This window comes from Ochotona curzoniae, unplaced genomic scaffold (genome assembly GCF_017591425.1).
Source record: "Ochotona curzoniae isolate NIBS_2020 unplaced genomic scaffold, NIBS_Ocur_1.0 contig_4692, whole genome shotgun sequence".
Classification (NCBI taxonomy): domain Eukaryota; kingdom Metazoa; phylum Chordata; class Mammalia; order Lagomorpha; family Ochotonidae; genus Ochotona; species Ochotona curzoniae.
In genome coordinates this window covers 1,949,525-1,966,790 of record NW_024466361.1, presented here as the reverse complement: position 1 = coordinate 1,966,790, position 17,266 = coordinate 1,949,525, and the positions used below count along the sequence as shown (strand labels likewise).

At 43.7% G+C, this 17,266-nt stretch overlaps 1 protein-coding gene across 2 annotated transcripts in view; it reads right to left on the bottom strand.

The window, feature by feature from the left end:
- Nucleotides 1-17,266, bottom strand: part of EXOC4 (exocyst complex component 4) — an 817,909-nt gene that overhangs the window by 355,238 nt on the left and 445,405 nt on the right. The window contains exon 14 of one of the 2 annotated variants that reach the window (XM_040987490.1): nt 12,538-12,716. The exons of the other annotated variant lie outside the window; for it this stretch is intronic. Within the exon in view, the coding sequence (XP_040843424.1) occupies nt 12,538-12,716 (179 nt within the window). The remainder of the gene's footprint in view (nt 1-12,537; nt 12,717-17,266) is intronic. 2 annotated transcript variants of the gene reach the window in all.

The following is a 17,266-nucleotide window of genomic DNA, read 5'->3' as shown; positions in this document are numbered from 1 at the left end:
GAAGCTGGGACTGAGAGCAGAGACAGGATCAGAACCCAAGAATTCTGACCGTGTACATCCCAACTACAGCCTCGACTGCAAAATGCACAACCCACATGTCGTTATTATCATGACTACAATCTGTCTGAGAAAAATGCTCAAGTTTTTATTACAAGATGACATCTATATAAGAAATCAGGAGTTGGATAATTCCAAAGAATTTAAAGGGAGGGAATAGTTCCAAACTCATTTAACAAAGCTAGTATTGCTCTGATGCTGAAAACAGAAAAAGATAAAACAAAAATAGAAACCTCCAGATCAATATTCCAGAACATTGACATAAAAATTTTCAACACCAGAAAGTCAAATCCTGTATAATAGACATTTAAAATTGTGATGAAAGTAATTGAAGAGGACACATACAAAAGATGGAAAAACATCCCATGTTCATGGATCATGGAAATTAAGGTTGTTAAGATATCCATATAATCTGAAGTAGTATACAGACTCAGTGCAATCTATATCAAAACACCAGCAATTTATTCAGAAGAACAGAAAAAACTCCTAACATTTGTAGGGAACAACAAATTAGCCCCAAACAACAACAGCAATCCTTAGCACAAGTTAGAGCTTGGAAGCATTATAATATCTGACTTCCAACACAACACAGAATGTTATGGTAACCCAGATCAGCAGAGACCAGTGGAAGGAACACAGAGCCCAAGGCAGTGATTTTCACCCAAGGCAAAGGAACATACTGCTGGAGAAGTGAAATCTAATGGACGGTGCTGGGTAAAGTAGATATACACATGCAGAGGGAAGAAACTGAACTCGTATCTCTTATCACGCACAGAAATCATTTCAAAATGGATTGAACATCTAAGTGTAAATCTTGAAATCTAAAATCACTAGAAGAAAATAGAGACGAAATACATTAGGATAATGCTCTGAGTAAAGAACTTCTTGAATAGGATCCCACAAAGATATATATGTATATATATATGTATATATGTATATATATATATATATGACAAAGGGAATTAGATCAAACTAAAAAGCTTTCATATAACAAATGAACCAATCAACACAGTGAAGAGAGAGCCTACCGAATGGGAGACAATATTTGCAAACTATTCGTCTGGCAAGGGATTAATTTTCAGAATTTATAAATAACTCAAATACCTCAAAAGCAGAAAACAAAACAAAACAAAGAACAAATAATGAGCAAATAACCTGATTAAACATTTATCAAAGAGGATATACAAATGATCAACAAGTAAACAAGAAAACTACTTCTCACTAATCATCGGAGAAACGCAAATCAAAATCACAATGCAATATCACCTCATCTCAGGTGGAATGGTTATTATCAAATTAGGGAATGCCGACAAAAATGCAGAGAAAGGGAATTCTCAGATACCACTACTGGGATTATAAACAGATACAGCCACCATCGGGAACAGTAATGGAGCAGTCTAAAATCCAGAAATCAAACTGCCTCGTGATCTAGCAGTCACTACTCGTGCCCACCCGGAGGGAGTTTATGCACGTGTTCCTTGCAGCATTATCACAACAGCCACGACATGCACCTAGCTAGGTGTCCACTGACAGAGGAACGAAGGAGTAAAATTTGGTTTATATATGCAACAGAATATAACTCATCCCTAAAAAAGAATGAATTTTGTCATTCAGAGCAACGTGGGTGAAACTGGAGGACATTTAAGGGCTGTTAAGGGAAACAGAAAGACAAATATTGCATGTTGTCATTACATACAGAAGCTAAACAGCTGATCTCAAACAAGTAGAGAATAGAATAGTGAGCACCACAGCCTGGTAAGGACGTCACGTCAGGAGAGATAGAGCACAGTTAACGGTGTAACGGGCACAGGGGTGCAGCTGCACAGCAGACATAACTTCAACTGTTCTATGGCACAGCAGGATAACCATGGTCAACGACAAGTACTTGAACATTCTGAAACAGCTGATACAGAGGATTTTGAATGTTCCCAGCACAAAGAACCAACAAACACCTGGGGTGACAGATATGCCAACGACCCTGATCAACATTACACACATTGAAATGTCACACAACATCCTAAAAATACGTACCACCAATGTGTGTCAACTTAAAGCAATTTTTTAAAAGGAAAAACAGAATTGGGCTTGGAAAACAATGATCAGAAAAAAATGTAAAGCATATCTGCTTTCAAAATACTAGTTTCTACAATTCTACTTCTAGGTACATAGCCAAAATATGAAAAAGCAAAGATTGAAAATATGTTCATAGCACAACTCACAGTGAAATCTGCCAGCTGACACTGTGCTCAGTGGGTAAGGCTGCCACCTGAGAGGCAGCATCCCACATAAGCACCAGTTCAAGTCGTGGGTGCTCCACTTCCAGTCCAGCCTCTTGCTAAGGCTTCTGATAAACGGCAGATGACAGACCACATTCTTAGGCTCCAGCTGCTATGTGGGAAGCCTAGCTGAAGTTCCAGGCCGACAGCCCTGGCCATTGTAGCCATTTGGGAAGTAAACCAGTGGATGGAAAATTCTCTCTCTCTCTCTCTCTCTCTCTCTGCCTCTTTCTGTAATGTTGCCTTTGAAATAAATAACAGAAATCTTAAGTGTCCATTAATGCATAATGAAAAAAATGTGATATATCCCTAAAACAGACTATTATGCGGCCTTTAAAAAGCAAAAGATTCTGATACATACAATAGCATGCATGAACCTTGCAGTGTTTCCAAGGTTTGGAGGTAGAGACAGATAAATAAGGAATTACTGCTTAAGGGTAAAAGTTTCAGTTTGGGAAAATGAAAAGAGTTTTATTTATGGACAATGCAGACACTTACACAACAACATGAAAACACTTATACCCACTGAAGTACACATTTAAAGATGCTTAAAATGACAATTTAAAAGAAAACACTAATTTTCATTTTTAGTGAATACTGCTAAAATCCTAGTAGACTGAGTACACCCAGGACTCCTTTCAATGTTTTATGACCTCCACTGGAAGGCGTAAGCCCATGGCCGCATCACGGCTACTCTGTGGTATAGGCGGTCGATGTCTGGGTAGGGCTTAGCCAGAGCACTTTTAGAGTCTACTTTTAATATAAACAAGAGCTTTGGTGCTGAACGACACAAGAGCTGCAGAGAGAAGATGGGCTGCAGAATCAGAGGGTCTAGTCTCCATGTTACAGTTTTTATTAAAAGTACAATGCAGCAGCTTCTTCATATCCATTATCTCCTGACACACTGCACTGAACCACACGTCCACAGAGGAAGCTGTTGAACAAGAGCTGGAGGTTTAAGCTTGAGCTTCACTCTTTGTGGCCCCGAGTAAAGGTCATCTTCCCCTGTGACTAAGTTCCAAGGCCATGTATATTTTGGAAGGCTGTTAAACTGAAAAAACTCCAAGTCTAATTTCAAGTTCAATATACCAAAGATCCCCTGACAGTGAAAATTAATTTTTCAAGCAGAACGTCCCAGCGATCAAAGGGGAAGAGAGGGGAAGGGGGAACAGAAAGGGCAGATGTGGTCATTTCACATTTGAGTACCACAAGGGGCAACTGTTGACAGCACAACAAGATTCAAAATTAACACAGGCTCACGATGGCTAAGAGGGGTAACAGCTTAAAGAGGAGAAGCAGCAGAAGCAGGAGTCACTTCCTGGGTGCTAGGCCACTGCAGCAGGCGTCGTGGATACTTCATTCTCCAAATAATGCTCCGACGGCTCTCCCATTCAGATGAGCACCAAGTACTCTGTCCAAGGAGCTACTGAGCATGCCAGCACTTCTATGAGGGACAGGAATAAGGTGGCGATATAAGCTCACTGCCGAGTATCTCAATGTTCCACCGGTAAGCTGGGTTGGGGAGGGAAAGTGTGGGCAGTGTTCCAGTAAAGCACCTCTCCCGGTATGCCTCACGGGGATGGAGCTGGTGGGAGGAGATCTGGCCACAGCGACGCTTGGCAGCCATCTGTCTGCTAGACCCGTGCTCCGGGCCAGAAGAGCAGCATATGCAAAACCGCCGTGGGTGGGTTTTCCCAGCACATTTCCAAGATTGCTGTGAAAAGCTAAAAGGCTGTTGGCATGAACACATGTGTTAATTGAGCTTGTGGTACCTTTAAACAAATATTATGACGAAGGATTCTTAGTCACATTCCCTCTTTAAGAAACAGAAAAGACAGAATATCCCTTCTCTCTGTAAAGTTGGAGCAAATACTTTTATTCATCAAATGACACTTATTACTATCAGTGTATAAGGAAAGACTCCAGCCTTACACTCACTTGATGCTTATGACAATATTCCACATACCCCATTGTTTGGCTTTTGGTGACTTTTGTCTCTTCAACACAGTCTTTTTAGTATTGTAATATCATTGCTGAAAGACTGTACTCAAAAACTCAAAATCATGACATTGAACTTCTTGACTGAAGCTCACTATTTCCTTCAAAACTGCGAGGTTACCGCGTGGGGAAAAGCACAGGTCGTCAGGAGCTCCCCAGAGTGAGGGCCCTAGAGACATGAGACCTGCTTGTCCCAGTCTCCCAGGGGTGCTCATTGTGAGAAGAGCAGATTTGGTCTCAACCCTTATTCTGTGAAAGGCCCATGATGAAATCTACAATAAATGGTAGACACCTAAGCATCTGTATTACAGACCAAGTGCAAAGCTTGGGTGAAGTACGCGGATCTTTAAAGAGTAGCCATTCTGCAAACAATGGTACTAGATGATTCTCAGACATAAAATAATTAAAAATTGCCAAGAATGTGCTATAGATAGAAAGAGGCACAGTGTCCACATGTCTCCCTCGGCCAGATGTCAGGCAAATGACTCCATCACCTTCCTTCTAGAAGTGTCTTGTGTAGACAGTTTATATTTACTTAGACCTACTTCCATGGCTTCTCAGCCCCTTGCTGAGGCTCTCTGCTGTAATAACTATGATAATACTTCTCTTGACTTGCCTTTCAACCACATCACAATAGCTCACCTTTGCCACAATTGTGTGTTTAAGTACAATAGGGGCGAGGAAGAAGAGGAGGGAGGTTGTTGTTCAAGGGGCTATAGAATACATGTAGAATGGAGAGAACAATAAAGGATGACAAAGAAGAGTGACAATTCCAACTGCAATTAAAATGCAATTGTCCTCCACAGTGGTTAGTTAATACAGACATTTCCAATAGCTTTAATCTTTAAGTGGTGATTGTTGGAAAAAAGAACTCAAGTTAGCGTTTCTTAAAAGACAAGAGGAAAGAAAATGACTTGTCATATCTGACCGGTTTGGAAATATAAAATCCAATTCTGAAGAAGTAGAGATAAGAAAAGTGCAAGGGAAGTGCCATCAGCTTAGCAAACACTAAATAATGAACACGCAGAGACTGTCCAGCATGATAAAATACCCTATTAGCGGGGCTGCTTTTAAATGAGTGATAATTGTGGCACATCCACAGTGAAAGGTTATTGAATTTTTATCTGCAGTAAGAAGCTTCTGACAGACTTGCTGAAAAGTCACCTCCAAATAGTGCCTGCTTTAGATGAGTTTGACCAGAGGGTTTCTCCAGCATGGGACACCTTCCTGACATTTACAAGACTTCCACTTCCTTACAGGATTGGATCAGATATTTTTGGTTCCTGCAAAGACACTAGGTTTTTCATCAGGCTTACAGGAAAGTCCTCGTTACTCTTCCTTTCATAAAAATTGGATTAAGATGTTAGTTAAGAACTGCATTCCAATTCATTCAGGATTTGATGGCCAGAGCTCAAAGATGTTAGTGCACAGAATGTACTATTCTCAGCAGTGGCATGCCTGAGAGACCCTCCTGGAACCCTGTTGGAGGGGATTGTTCATATGGTCATTGCGTAGTCTGTAACATTTAATACAAATGCCTACAGTAAATTTACGAATCCCTCCTATGTCCCCTTGAAAGTGTATTTCATGCAGTCCACACCAAGCTCACGGCACTCAGTCCTCCTGCTGTCCCAGGGAGACAAGGGCATGCTGCCTACGGGTCTGAGCCAGCCTCCTACAGGAGATTCCGTTTTCACCCGGACACTCCAGTGGTGCTGTGAGAAGAGTCAGACTGTCTAGTTTTGTCCCTGACTTATGCTGACCTTGGGCAGTGGTTCATGCTCATGGTTGTCAAATACAAATCGAGGCAGGAATGAGCCACTGTGAATCAATGGTTGCAAAGGTCCTTGAGAGAAGGAAACACAATCTCATGGCTGCGTGCCATGACCCTCCTCACTGTCCTCCAGGACTACAGAGCACCACCCTTGGCTATCCTTTTCTGTGACAGTCGGGAAAGTCACTGTGTACCACGGATTCCTAAGTAAACTTGCAGAAGAGCACATCCAGTTCCTAAATTCAACTCCACCAAATGATGAAGAGTTCTACTGTGAAACCTGGGGTAGCCCTCTACCCTCTCATTGACTGCCCCACCAGTATTCAACTCTCAAGCCTACTTACTGGTACCTACTTAAATTTAGTTTCAGGAGTTCATTCAGCCGGGCTCTCACACTGGTTTGTGAGCTTATCTCAAGTTTTTTTTTTTTTTAAAGATTTATTTTTATTATTTTTTCATTGGAAAGGCGGATATACAGAGAGGAGAGACAGAGAGGAAGATCTTCCGTCCGATGATTCACTCCCCAAGTGAGCGCAACGGGCCGATGCTATGCCGATCCGAAGCCAGGAGCCTCTTCTGGGTCTCCCACGTGGGTGCAGGTTCCCAAAGCTTTGGGCCGTCCTCGACTGCTTTCCCAGGCCACAGGCAGGGAGCTGGAAGGGAAGCGGGGCTGCCGGGATTAGAACCGGCGCCCATATGGGATCCTGGGCGTGCAAGGCGAGGACCTTTAACCACTTGCGCCACCACGCCGGGCCCTTATCTCAAGTTTTAAAGCACGCAACTGTCCAAAGGTGTGGCTAGGTAAGAGCTCGGACTTAACAGTATAACCTGTGCCTTCGGGTACTATCTTCTACTGCTCCTCCATATAAAATGCTTTTCAATCTGACATTCAATCTGACAGCCAGAGCAGATCCCTCAAGTTTCTCGTTCAGGTCCCAAGGCCGCAGCGGCTGTCCACCCTCAGCACTGCTCAAGGCTCAGTCTGGCTACTTGCACCCCTACCTTCTCTAGTCTGGCCCTGCAGTTACTTTGGCAGGGTCCTGTTCCTGTTTTCCAACCCTTTCTCTCTCCCAAAGATGTTCAGTTGTATTTCTTCATCCTGTTTCTGTTTTACAGAGTTCTTTGAAGACACGTTTAGCTGAAAGCTCCCAGCTATCATACTTAAGCATCCATGATATTATCGTATTTTAATAAAGTATTTCCCTTGTGGATATGAAGGCTGTCATTTTCAAAGACACAGACACACAATTCTTTATAGTCGGATACTTAGAACTCCGTAACTGCACTGGAACGCCCACAGTACTGGCCTCCATAGCTCCTTGCAGAGGCAGACGGGGAGCTTCCTAACCAGCCCCCAGAGCAGGGCAAAGACCTTAGAACGACCAGCTGCTCGAGGGTCTGCGTGGGTCTGCCATGCCTTTCTCAGCAGCAGAAACCTGCCTTCAGAGTTTGGAGAAAAAATAAATGGCATCTTTTTCTAATCTAATCCTGCTTCTTGGCAACTGTTTATAGGCTTTCAGATGCAAGTTCATTCTCAGACAGACCCATTCCCAGGACCTTGGATACATTCGGGAACTCAGATGGAGTGGGAGCCATGACTTTAGGGCACAGATCTTAACAGAGTTTCAAAGGCAACCATCTGACTTGAGATCAAAGAGAAGCCCACATGGGTAAGAGTAAAGTGAAGACCCAGTCCAAAGAATGAGAGCTCCAGTGATTAGCCCAGGAGTCCCAGACCCACTGTGAACCAGACACAGCTGAGAACGCCAAGTTCATTATCTCACTGAACGATTATAGCAACCCAGTGAGTATGCATTTGCAGCTAATACACGAGAACTATGTTGCTCAGAAGGACTGAACTATTCCCCCACCGCGATAGAGAAACTTGCTTGATTTGTCCTCAAAGTGTCTAACTGCAAAGAGGAATTATTTTCTGTATGTTTCCTACAGCAAGGGATAAGAACGTGAAAAATTCTATATATTAAAATAATACAGATGTGTGGGAAAAGGCAAAAATCCAAGCTGTGGAAGCCATGGGAGTGTACTCATGAGAGGGGAGGGAAAACAAACAGCATTGAGGCATTCCAAAGAGGAGGAGGAGATCTGCAGCAACTCAGCACTTCCTCACGCTCAGAGCAAAGGCGCACAGGAGCCAGGAGCGGGACAGCAGTTTACACGCGATCGTGTCCCTATGTACAGGACAGCAGATGGCTCAGCCTGACACCTGGACGATGGGCAACAGCTAAACAGCAGCGCAGCACATCTGTGGGGAAGAAGGCCCTGTGGGGGCGAGATGTCTTACAAAATCAAAGAAGAAGAAGGCTCTGCACGCCCAGTGACAAGTGTGGGTTTCATCAGAGCCCTGAGAACCATCAGCCGGGCCCTCTGAGCACAGTGCTTTTCCACACAAGCAAAGTGTAATGAGTTTGTAAATACCGCCAGAGAACAATTAAGGATGACAATGAGCAAAACTGAATCATCACAAAATTACGACTTGGTACTTTGCACCTAGGAAACTCAATTAGCTGTGAAATTGAGTGTAAGACGCAAATATTTTAGTCATCACTTTAAAATACAGAAAAGCTCATACTGAAGGAAGTACTGTCAATGAAATAAGATTAAAAATAAATCCAAAGTTAAACAATGGGTGGAAAGCTCATGAACAAAATACAGTATCAACAGTTGTTTATTTATTCTTAGGGAAACAGCATGATCATGAAATATACTAATAATTGAATTTGGAAAGCATCCTCAATACGAGATGAAGGACAAAGAAACAAGGCCATAAAAAGAGGCCGTTCGAGAACGTTATAACTACTAAGAACAAAAAATGAGCAAGCACAAAGCAAGCCTGGTGAGAGAAAGCTGGTTAGAGAATCCAACGTGCAGAGCTTGGCTGAGCAGCCCAGGAAGAGCCGTCTGATAACAGTCTACAAATATTTGAAGCTTGTAAACACCAACGCAAGAAAGGAATTACCACGCATAGAGTTCTAATTAAAAAGAATCAGATGAAATTACGACAAGGCAAACTGTGGTCTAATACTTTGACAAAGGCAAAGCTGAGCCAGGACAGCTTCCCCTGAGATCCTGGCTGAGGGAACTTTTACTCTCACTTGTGCCGTGGGAGACAAACAACGTGGTTTTACATTTTACTTCGCTATCGAGGGACACAGAGTACATGACACTCAGCTAGAGCACAGGAGAATTATTTCTATTCCGTTATCCAGAAAATGCTAAACCAGAGTCGGCAGCACCCAAAATGATCCCAGTGTGCATGCAGCATACCCCTGGGGCACGGGAATGCGCAGACACAGGGGTTGTCTACCTTTTTTTCAATGACATTAACCAACTGGTAAACACAGCCACATTCGTCCCATAGATTGGGCAGCTTCTTTTGGTAACAGAAACACTGATTGCTTCTGTCCTAATTTATCTGACTCTTATAGGGCAAGAGAAACTTATAATTTTTAATCATTTGGAGTGACATTTAACTGGCAGTTCCTAGGGAGACGCAGGTCATCTAAACTCAGACACAGCATGCAGTATCTTTGTGGCCCGTGTTCTCGTTCACACCGCGGCAGATCCTGCTAGCCCCAAGGTTGCGAGCACAGTGTCAGAGAAGTGTTCCCCCAAACGGAAAGAGCTACAGGAGCTGGAGAAGGGATTTCTAGGGGCAGTAAACCAGTGGTTCTCAACCACGGATGTTTGTGGAAACTGCCTAGGGAGATAGGAAGAAGCTTCAGTGACTGGAACCACTCCTTTTAGAAGTGTAGTCAATAGCACTCCTAGGAATATATCCAAAACACCTGTTTCACGACAAACCAACATGCATCCCTATGTTCATAGCAGCATAATCAGTAATTGCAAAAACATGGAAGCAACCGAAATGCCCATCAGCAGAAGATTGGATAAGAAAGCTTTGGTTCATCTACTCCATGGAATACTACTCAGCTATTAAAAAAAACAAAATGCAGTTCTTTGTGGCTAAACGGGCCCAACTGGAAACTATAATGCTAAGGGAAATGAGCGAATCCCAAAAGGTTAGCTACCACATGTTTGCCTTGATTTTACCTGTAATTTTTGTTTGGTTGTTTGTTATTTTTTGAACGTGTCACTGATACTGTCTCTACCCAGATGTTTTGAAGAATTGAACTTGCATTATTTTTAACATATTGTTTACTCAATACTATGTCAATTAATTCCATAATGTTGTATATTGATGCTGAGGTTTTGTTGGGGCTTTTAACTGACCGGAACTTTACTCTGTTAGCTCTACCTTCAGACCAAAGAAGGTCTCCCCAAGAGGCCACTGAACTTATCTGGACAATAAGACGCTGGACTTTATGCTAGGTATATGCTTGCAATGAAGGAATCTCAACTGAACTTGAACTGTGGTTATGCAGCAAGGTGGAGGAATCCACTATGGGGGGGGAGGGGTATGGGAGGGGTGGGGCAAATCCCCAGTGCCTATAAAACTGTATCACATAATACAATGTTAATAACAATTAAAAAAAAAAAAAGAAGTGTAGTCCTCAGCCCCACTGTACTTGCTAGGTTGCTGCGCAAAGCTCTGGTCATTCCTTCAACAAGTAAATGAAAACCTCTGTGAGTGGGGCTCAGCATCTGTACTTTTAAACCTGACCAGCAATGACAACAGATGTGTGGCCAAGTTTGAGACCAATCTCAGGAATCAAGTTTCATGTGTAAATGGGTTTTAAATCAATTTTGTACATTAAATGCAATACAAAAGTAATTTAAATAAGTTCAAACAAATGTGACTTTTTGTGAAGAAAATAAAACTACCTTCTCTTCATCTCAGCATGGCCTCATTTGAAAGCAACATGTTAAGTAGATGTATCGGTGCCGTTTAGCGAACAGTGGCCTGGGGTGCCCCCCGTACAGGAGCCCTGGCACAATCCCAGGCTCCTGGCTTGATTCTGGCCTCACTGGCTCCACTGTGACTACTGCAGGCATCTGAGGAGTCAATTACCTATCGGAAGACCACTCTCTGCTTTACAAATACAGTTTAATTTAAAAACAACCTAATCTATAAAAAAAGGAACCAAAGCACTTTTGCAATATCTGATTAATATATTACAATGTGCAGAAGTTTTGTGGCGTAGATTTATATTTAAAATTCCTTCCCAACCATGTTTGACCTCTATACTTTTTCTCTTTAGCATCAGTAAACATGAATAGGGAAAAAAAGGGTTAACACCATATCTAAATTATGTGCATTTCTGAGAATAAATATGGATACTTTTATCACCAGGTAAAAATATTTAAAATAAGGGGTACCAAACATAAAGTATAATTGGGGAATATTTACAAGCCAGAGTATGTGACAGCTCAGAGGTCTACTCTCGGAATGCATTCTCGCCTCACACAACAATTGTGTTGATAAGGTGCGGTAAGTAAGCCAGAGACGTTTCTCAGTAAATGGGAGGCTCTGCACAGGTTACATGAGTGCCATACCATTTCACAGTTCAGGATGTGACGGGTCCTGGTGTCCCAGGGGAGGAATTCGGGACCCTCCTCTGGGCCCCGCAGACTTAGAGGCGTGACACAACTCGTGTGGAAGTGCACAAGCATTCTCTTCCTAACGACAATCATCTGATTATTCAATTCAAGGCTGATTTTGTCCTTTCTTCTTCTTGCTACTTTTTTTCCTATCTGGTTTTTTACCTTTTCATTGATGTATTCAAATCTGCCTTTCCCTTTAGGCTTCCTTTGTTCCTTAATTTTTCCCATTGACTGTTTTTGACTGCCTTAAATATACTTCTAAGGTAATGTTTTTAAAAACGTATCTTATTGTTATAAAAGTTTATGTACCCTGAAGTTTTCAAATGACTTTTCTCTGAGTCATTGGTCCTTGGTAGAAAGAAGCACTTCCCGCTCCTATTCCATACTCGATTCCCTAATCTCCTTGAAATGTGTGATTGCCATCCAGCAGCCTTCTCTTTTCCAGAGTAGCTGTTGTCCTCATTCTCTATTTTCTGGCTCCTTAATCACTTCAACTCTTCTCTTTTAGACATTCCTTATTAGTTTTACATCTAGTTAAAATGACATCAACTGTGCACTCAGCCCTAAGCAGTCAGTTTCTGGCCCCAAGATAACTGTAAGGGACAGAATGTGTTTTCTGCATATAGATACAGCGGTTCAATCTTGCACAAGTTTAGGTTTCCTAATGTGTAAAGGAGAGCTCCTAGACTTGCAACCTCACATAGAGAAAAACTGAGATTGGTTCCATCCCAGGAATTCCAAGGCAGGAAGAGGGCAGCCCAGAAAGACTTCTGCTGCGGCTCCTGTGACAGTCTGCAACAGGTCCCAACGTGCCTGCACAGGGTGACAGCACAGCACTCACACTTCACCTGGAAGCTGCCAGCCTCGTCCTCCAGTGTCCCCACAATCACTGCGCTGGTAGGTACTTACTCTGGGATGCAGAAAGATGGGAGAAAGCGGCCTTGGTTCGGCCTGCCAGCCATTCCAGGCTTTCATGCACATTGGCCAAGGCTTTGAGGTCACTGACGTCACGAAGGATGTCTTGAGCAGGAATGAGTTTATCTCCCAGGTTCCCAATCAGAACTTCAGACTCCTTGCCAAAGGCTGCCCTGAGAAACAGATGAGAAACATACATCACACCTGCTCAGAAAAGGTGGGGGTGGGCCCAAGTGCTCAGGCATGCCCAGTTCGGTGACCGGTCCCTGCCAACCCACTTGAGAGGCCAGGCCTGGCCAGTCAGGTCAGCTCGGGAGTAAAGCAGCACATGGAAGATCTCTGTCTCTGAAACCCTGACTCAGAAATAAAAAAATCAATCCGTAAAGCAAGGAGGATCCCTGCCTGGTTTAGGAGAGATGCCTGATACATGGTTCCCTTTCAGTCATTTACTCACTTTTGGAAGGATCTGTGGCAAATAAGAAAGAAGCATCAAGACATTCATTCTTTGGAAAAATTAAAATCTTTGGAATCTTTTTAGTAGCTGGAAGAATATAATCAAGCATATTTCAGAGAAAGCCCAGTCTGTTAAAAATGTTCTTTGGGATTAAAAAAAAAATCAAGTTATGGGCCTGGCATGACAGCCTAGTGGCTAAATCCTTGCCTTGCAACTGCCAGAATCCCATATAGGCACTGGTTCGTGTTCTGGCTGTTCTATTTCCCATCTGGCTCCCTGCTTGTGGCCTGGGAAAAAGAGTAGCCCCCAAAAAGATGACACAGCTTTGGTACCCTGCACCCCCAAGTGAGATCAGCAAGAAGCTCCTGGTACCTGGCTTCTAGCTTCAGATGGACTCTGCGCTGGCCATTGTGGCCACATGGGAGTGAACCAGCAGATGAAAGATCTTTCTCTTCTTCTCTCTATAAATCTGACTTTCCAATAAAAACAAATATTTAAAAAAATTATTTTAAAAATCAAGTTTCATGGGGTTACAAAGGATGAGGCTGGAAGGGACTCTGGTGACCCTGCCGAGATGGGGGAAATGGGAGCTCAGAGAATTGCCTGTTTGGCCTACAGGACACAGGAGTGCCAAAGCTGCATGCGGGCCGCCCACTCTCCACAGCTCAGTGTGCCTCCATAGCCCGCTTTCTCTCTCTCAAGATTTCTCTTTCACAAAGAGATAAGCTAAAATGAGAAAACATGCCTGAGGATGAGGTAGAGAAAAAAAATCAGGTCTTTTCAGAGAAGTTAGCCCCAGGGTGGGTAAGCAAAGAGACAGGGAGGAGGTTGCAAGCAATGGCCCCTAGAGAACTTTCTGCAAGTCCCAAGGCTTTTCAAACTCCAGACACTGTGAGAACAGTTGAGGGTTTCATTGAAGAAAACCCAATTAAATGGCAAGTAAGCAGTGATTAATAACAGCTGAAACACAGTCAGAACGATGCAAACTTGACACATGGGCAGTTAGCACCCCACAAAACAGCAGCTGCTCAACACTGAGAGAAATAACTGCTGCGATGTAAATCACAGGAAATGATGCAGCGTTAACCTTATTTCACCAGAAAGCAGCACCATCTTCTTCTTTCTTGAAGGGTAGGTCACAGGGATGGGCTGACCTGGGCAAGGCACAGCTGCTGATGCCACTCAGAGCACAGCTCAGAACCGAGCATGTGCAAATGTGCCTGGGGGGGCGGGAGGGTCTGAGCAAGGCTCAGGCTGCTTCCCTGCTTCCTCAAACAGCAGGTGGTTAGGGCACCAGCTCAGCTTCCTAGGGACCAGTGCCTAGGGCTAACAGTACTGCCCCAGAGGAAGCAGCATAAAGATTAACTGGGCGACTTTACAAGCATTTTATTGAGGGACTTTCAATGATGACACAAGCAGAGAGAATGTCCTCACAGACTGCCCTGTGTCCATCTCTCAGCCACTCGCTGCTCCGCCTCGTGGTTCTTGGAAGTAAATCATTTGGGAGGTGCTTTTACCAAGTGTAACACAGCGCACTAAACTTAGCAGAAGCTAATGTTATTCTTAGGCCTGCTAAGATGGCCGTTTTGGTTAGAATGTGACAAAGAACAAAGTTAAAGCCTAAGAGTGAACAGCAGGGCGTTAGTTGCTTTTCAAGAACTAGATTATAAATGAAACCCTCTCCAACCGGCATCAATCACTGGTCTCAGAGCGGCTCTGTCAGAATCTCAAGAGGCAAATCCCATGTCGGAAACCACTCATCGCCTACCAAGCACCTACTGTCCCATGCTTTCCTTGTTCCAGATCCGTGAGGATTCTGGGGTCATCACTACATCCAACCTAAACATGAAGAAAAACAAAAAGACTCCGGGAAAGTTCCTGGTGTCATGCAGACGTGGCCAATGCGAGGTAGGGTTGCAAGAAACCCTCTTCAGGAGCCTCGGTTGGGAGGGGACTCCAGAGCCTGTCACTGTCTGGAAAGTTGCCACAGCACCTGGCACTGCAGGAGTTCTTGCACCCATTAGGCAGTGGTGGAATTCACAGAGCCCAAAGGGAGGAGACACCAGCTCCTGGGATTCCTCCCACAGGGGAGAAAAGGAAATCCTCTTTGTTTAAGCTACTTCTATTTCAAATTCCTGTTACTAGCTGCTAAGTGCAATTTCTTAATTGACACAATTGTCTGATTTACATAAGTGATGTCATCCTCAGAAAACTCTGATTTTAGAGATTCCTAGAAGGCAGTTACTGGGAAAAGCAAGACAACGTCTCCTGCATGATTTGTGCCCAGAAGACATTTAGAATACCATTCCTTTGGCTGTCACTCAGTCAAGTTGCAAATATTTAGTTTTCTTAATCTGCCCTTATATGTCGACTCTTTCAGCCCCTTAATCATCTTTGAAAGATACAACACACCCACAAAAATGCCTTCTAACTGGCTGGTTGAAAAGCAACAAGGGAGGCAAACAGCTCTGAAAGCCAGGCTTGGGGCCATGTAGGAGCACCCGTGGGTGGAATGTGACAATCATGACGACTGTATTGGTGGGGGAGCTATCCTCCTGTGGGGATCCTGGGCCTTGGGGAGGTCTGCCTTGCACCTCCAGCACTGCAGGTCTACCATCTTCCCTGGGTGGGCTGGGATTGCTTAGCTTCCTCAGAGGGGAGAGAACAGAGAAAAAGACGAACTGTCTCATGCTGAATACACAGCAGACACCCCCTTTGACAGGAATCCATAATCACCCCTAACAAGCGGGAAAGAGCAGGGAACCATGGCACTTGAGAGCAGCTGCCTGGCGGCTGTGACCATTGCACACACCATTCCTTCCAGGAGGTGTGTGTGTCAAAGAGCCTAGAGGAAGATTTTCTGTGTTACACGGACAGAGGGATGGCTTGCCTGCTTGACTACAGCTCTTTTTCAAACGCTATGATTTATCAAATAAATTATGGTATATCTATGCCATCGGAAGAAAATGGAGTGAAAGTACATAGTAGAAAATATTTATACCATAGAAAAAGGCTTGGTGCACTTGATTTTCAGCTATGACATGAAAATGAGTAAAATCAAGTGTTAGAAACAGCATGTGCTGCTTGGTATTAATAAGAACTGTGTGTCCAGAAAGATAAAACTGCTGGACATCCGAGACATCTCTGTGGGACTGGAACATGCTTTGGGTTTTCCCTAGAACTTCCACATTTCCTCTGGAGGAGGAGGCCCATCAAGAATCCCAGGGTGACCGCGAAATATGTTCTCTTTTTATTAATAAATTCATTTCCACATGTATTTATTTACCCATTACTTTCCATAATTCAGTTTTATAAGCATAGTGGGACTCCCGATGGTACTTATATGTTAGCAAAATTTTAAAGGACCTAAAAATAAACGTTACAAATTTTCAGTTGAGAAAAAAAAACAACCCCCCCATGGCAAGTGCAGAATGTGGCTGTCGCAGGCAGGTGTGCCACCTCGGGAGGCGGAGCTTGAACAGCACTGGATCAGTGGGTCCAGCTGCTGCCCGGAAGCAGCACTGCCTGCCAGGGCGAGTCCACCAGCTTCTGCTCAGCAGGATTTCCTGTTTCTAGGTCTGCAGTTTCACATACTCTTCCTCTTCTGCTTGTTAAGAACATGCACTATTTAAGGAAGACACTATATGGGCAACAGAAAAGTCATTATGTTGAGAATGCCAAGTAATAGAAACTCAGAAACAACAGGTGCTCAGTGACTGCTCAACGATGACTCGAAAAGGCCCAGAACTCCACGCGCGTGTGTTCTATGTGACGGCCCGTGCATGTGGAATCGCTTTGCTGGCCAGCTGGCCAACCCGCTCACTTGGAAGCCTCTGAGCCTGAAAAAGAGGCCGCACCTGCAAAGCTGTGATTTTTGTCACAGTCAAAATCTCTAAAAGCTCAGTCTGATAAGAGTTCATTTAAGAGTATTTTGCCAAGATTGTTAAACTTGCTTAACTTAGTTTTACCACATAATTATAATCTTTAAAGCAAACTACCTGACAAGAATTCATTTTTGAGGATTTTGCCAAAGATGCATGAAACTGTCTTCATTTCATTTTTTAAAAAGATTTATTTACTTTTATTGGAAAGTCAGATATACAGAGAGAAGGACAAACAGAGAGGAAGATCTCCCATCCGTTGATTCACTCCAAGTGGCCGCAATGGCCGGTGCTGCGCCAATCAGAAACCAGGAGCCCGGAGCCCCCTCCAGATCTCCCATGCGGGCACAGGGTCCCAAGACCTTGGGCTGTGCTCAACTGCTTTTCC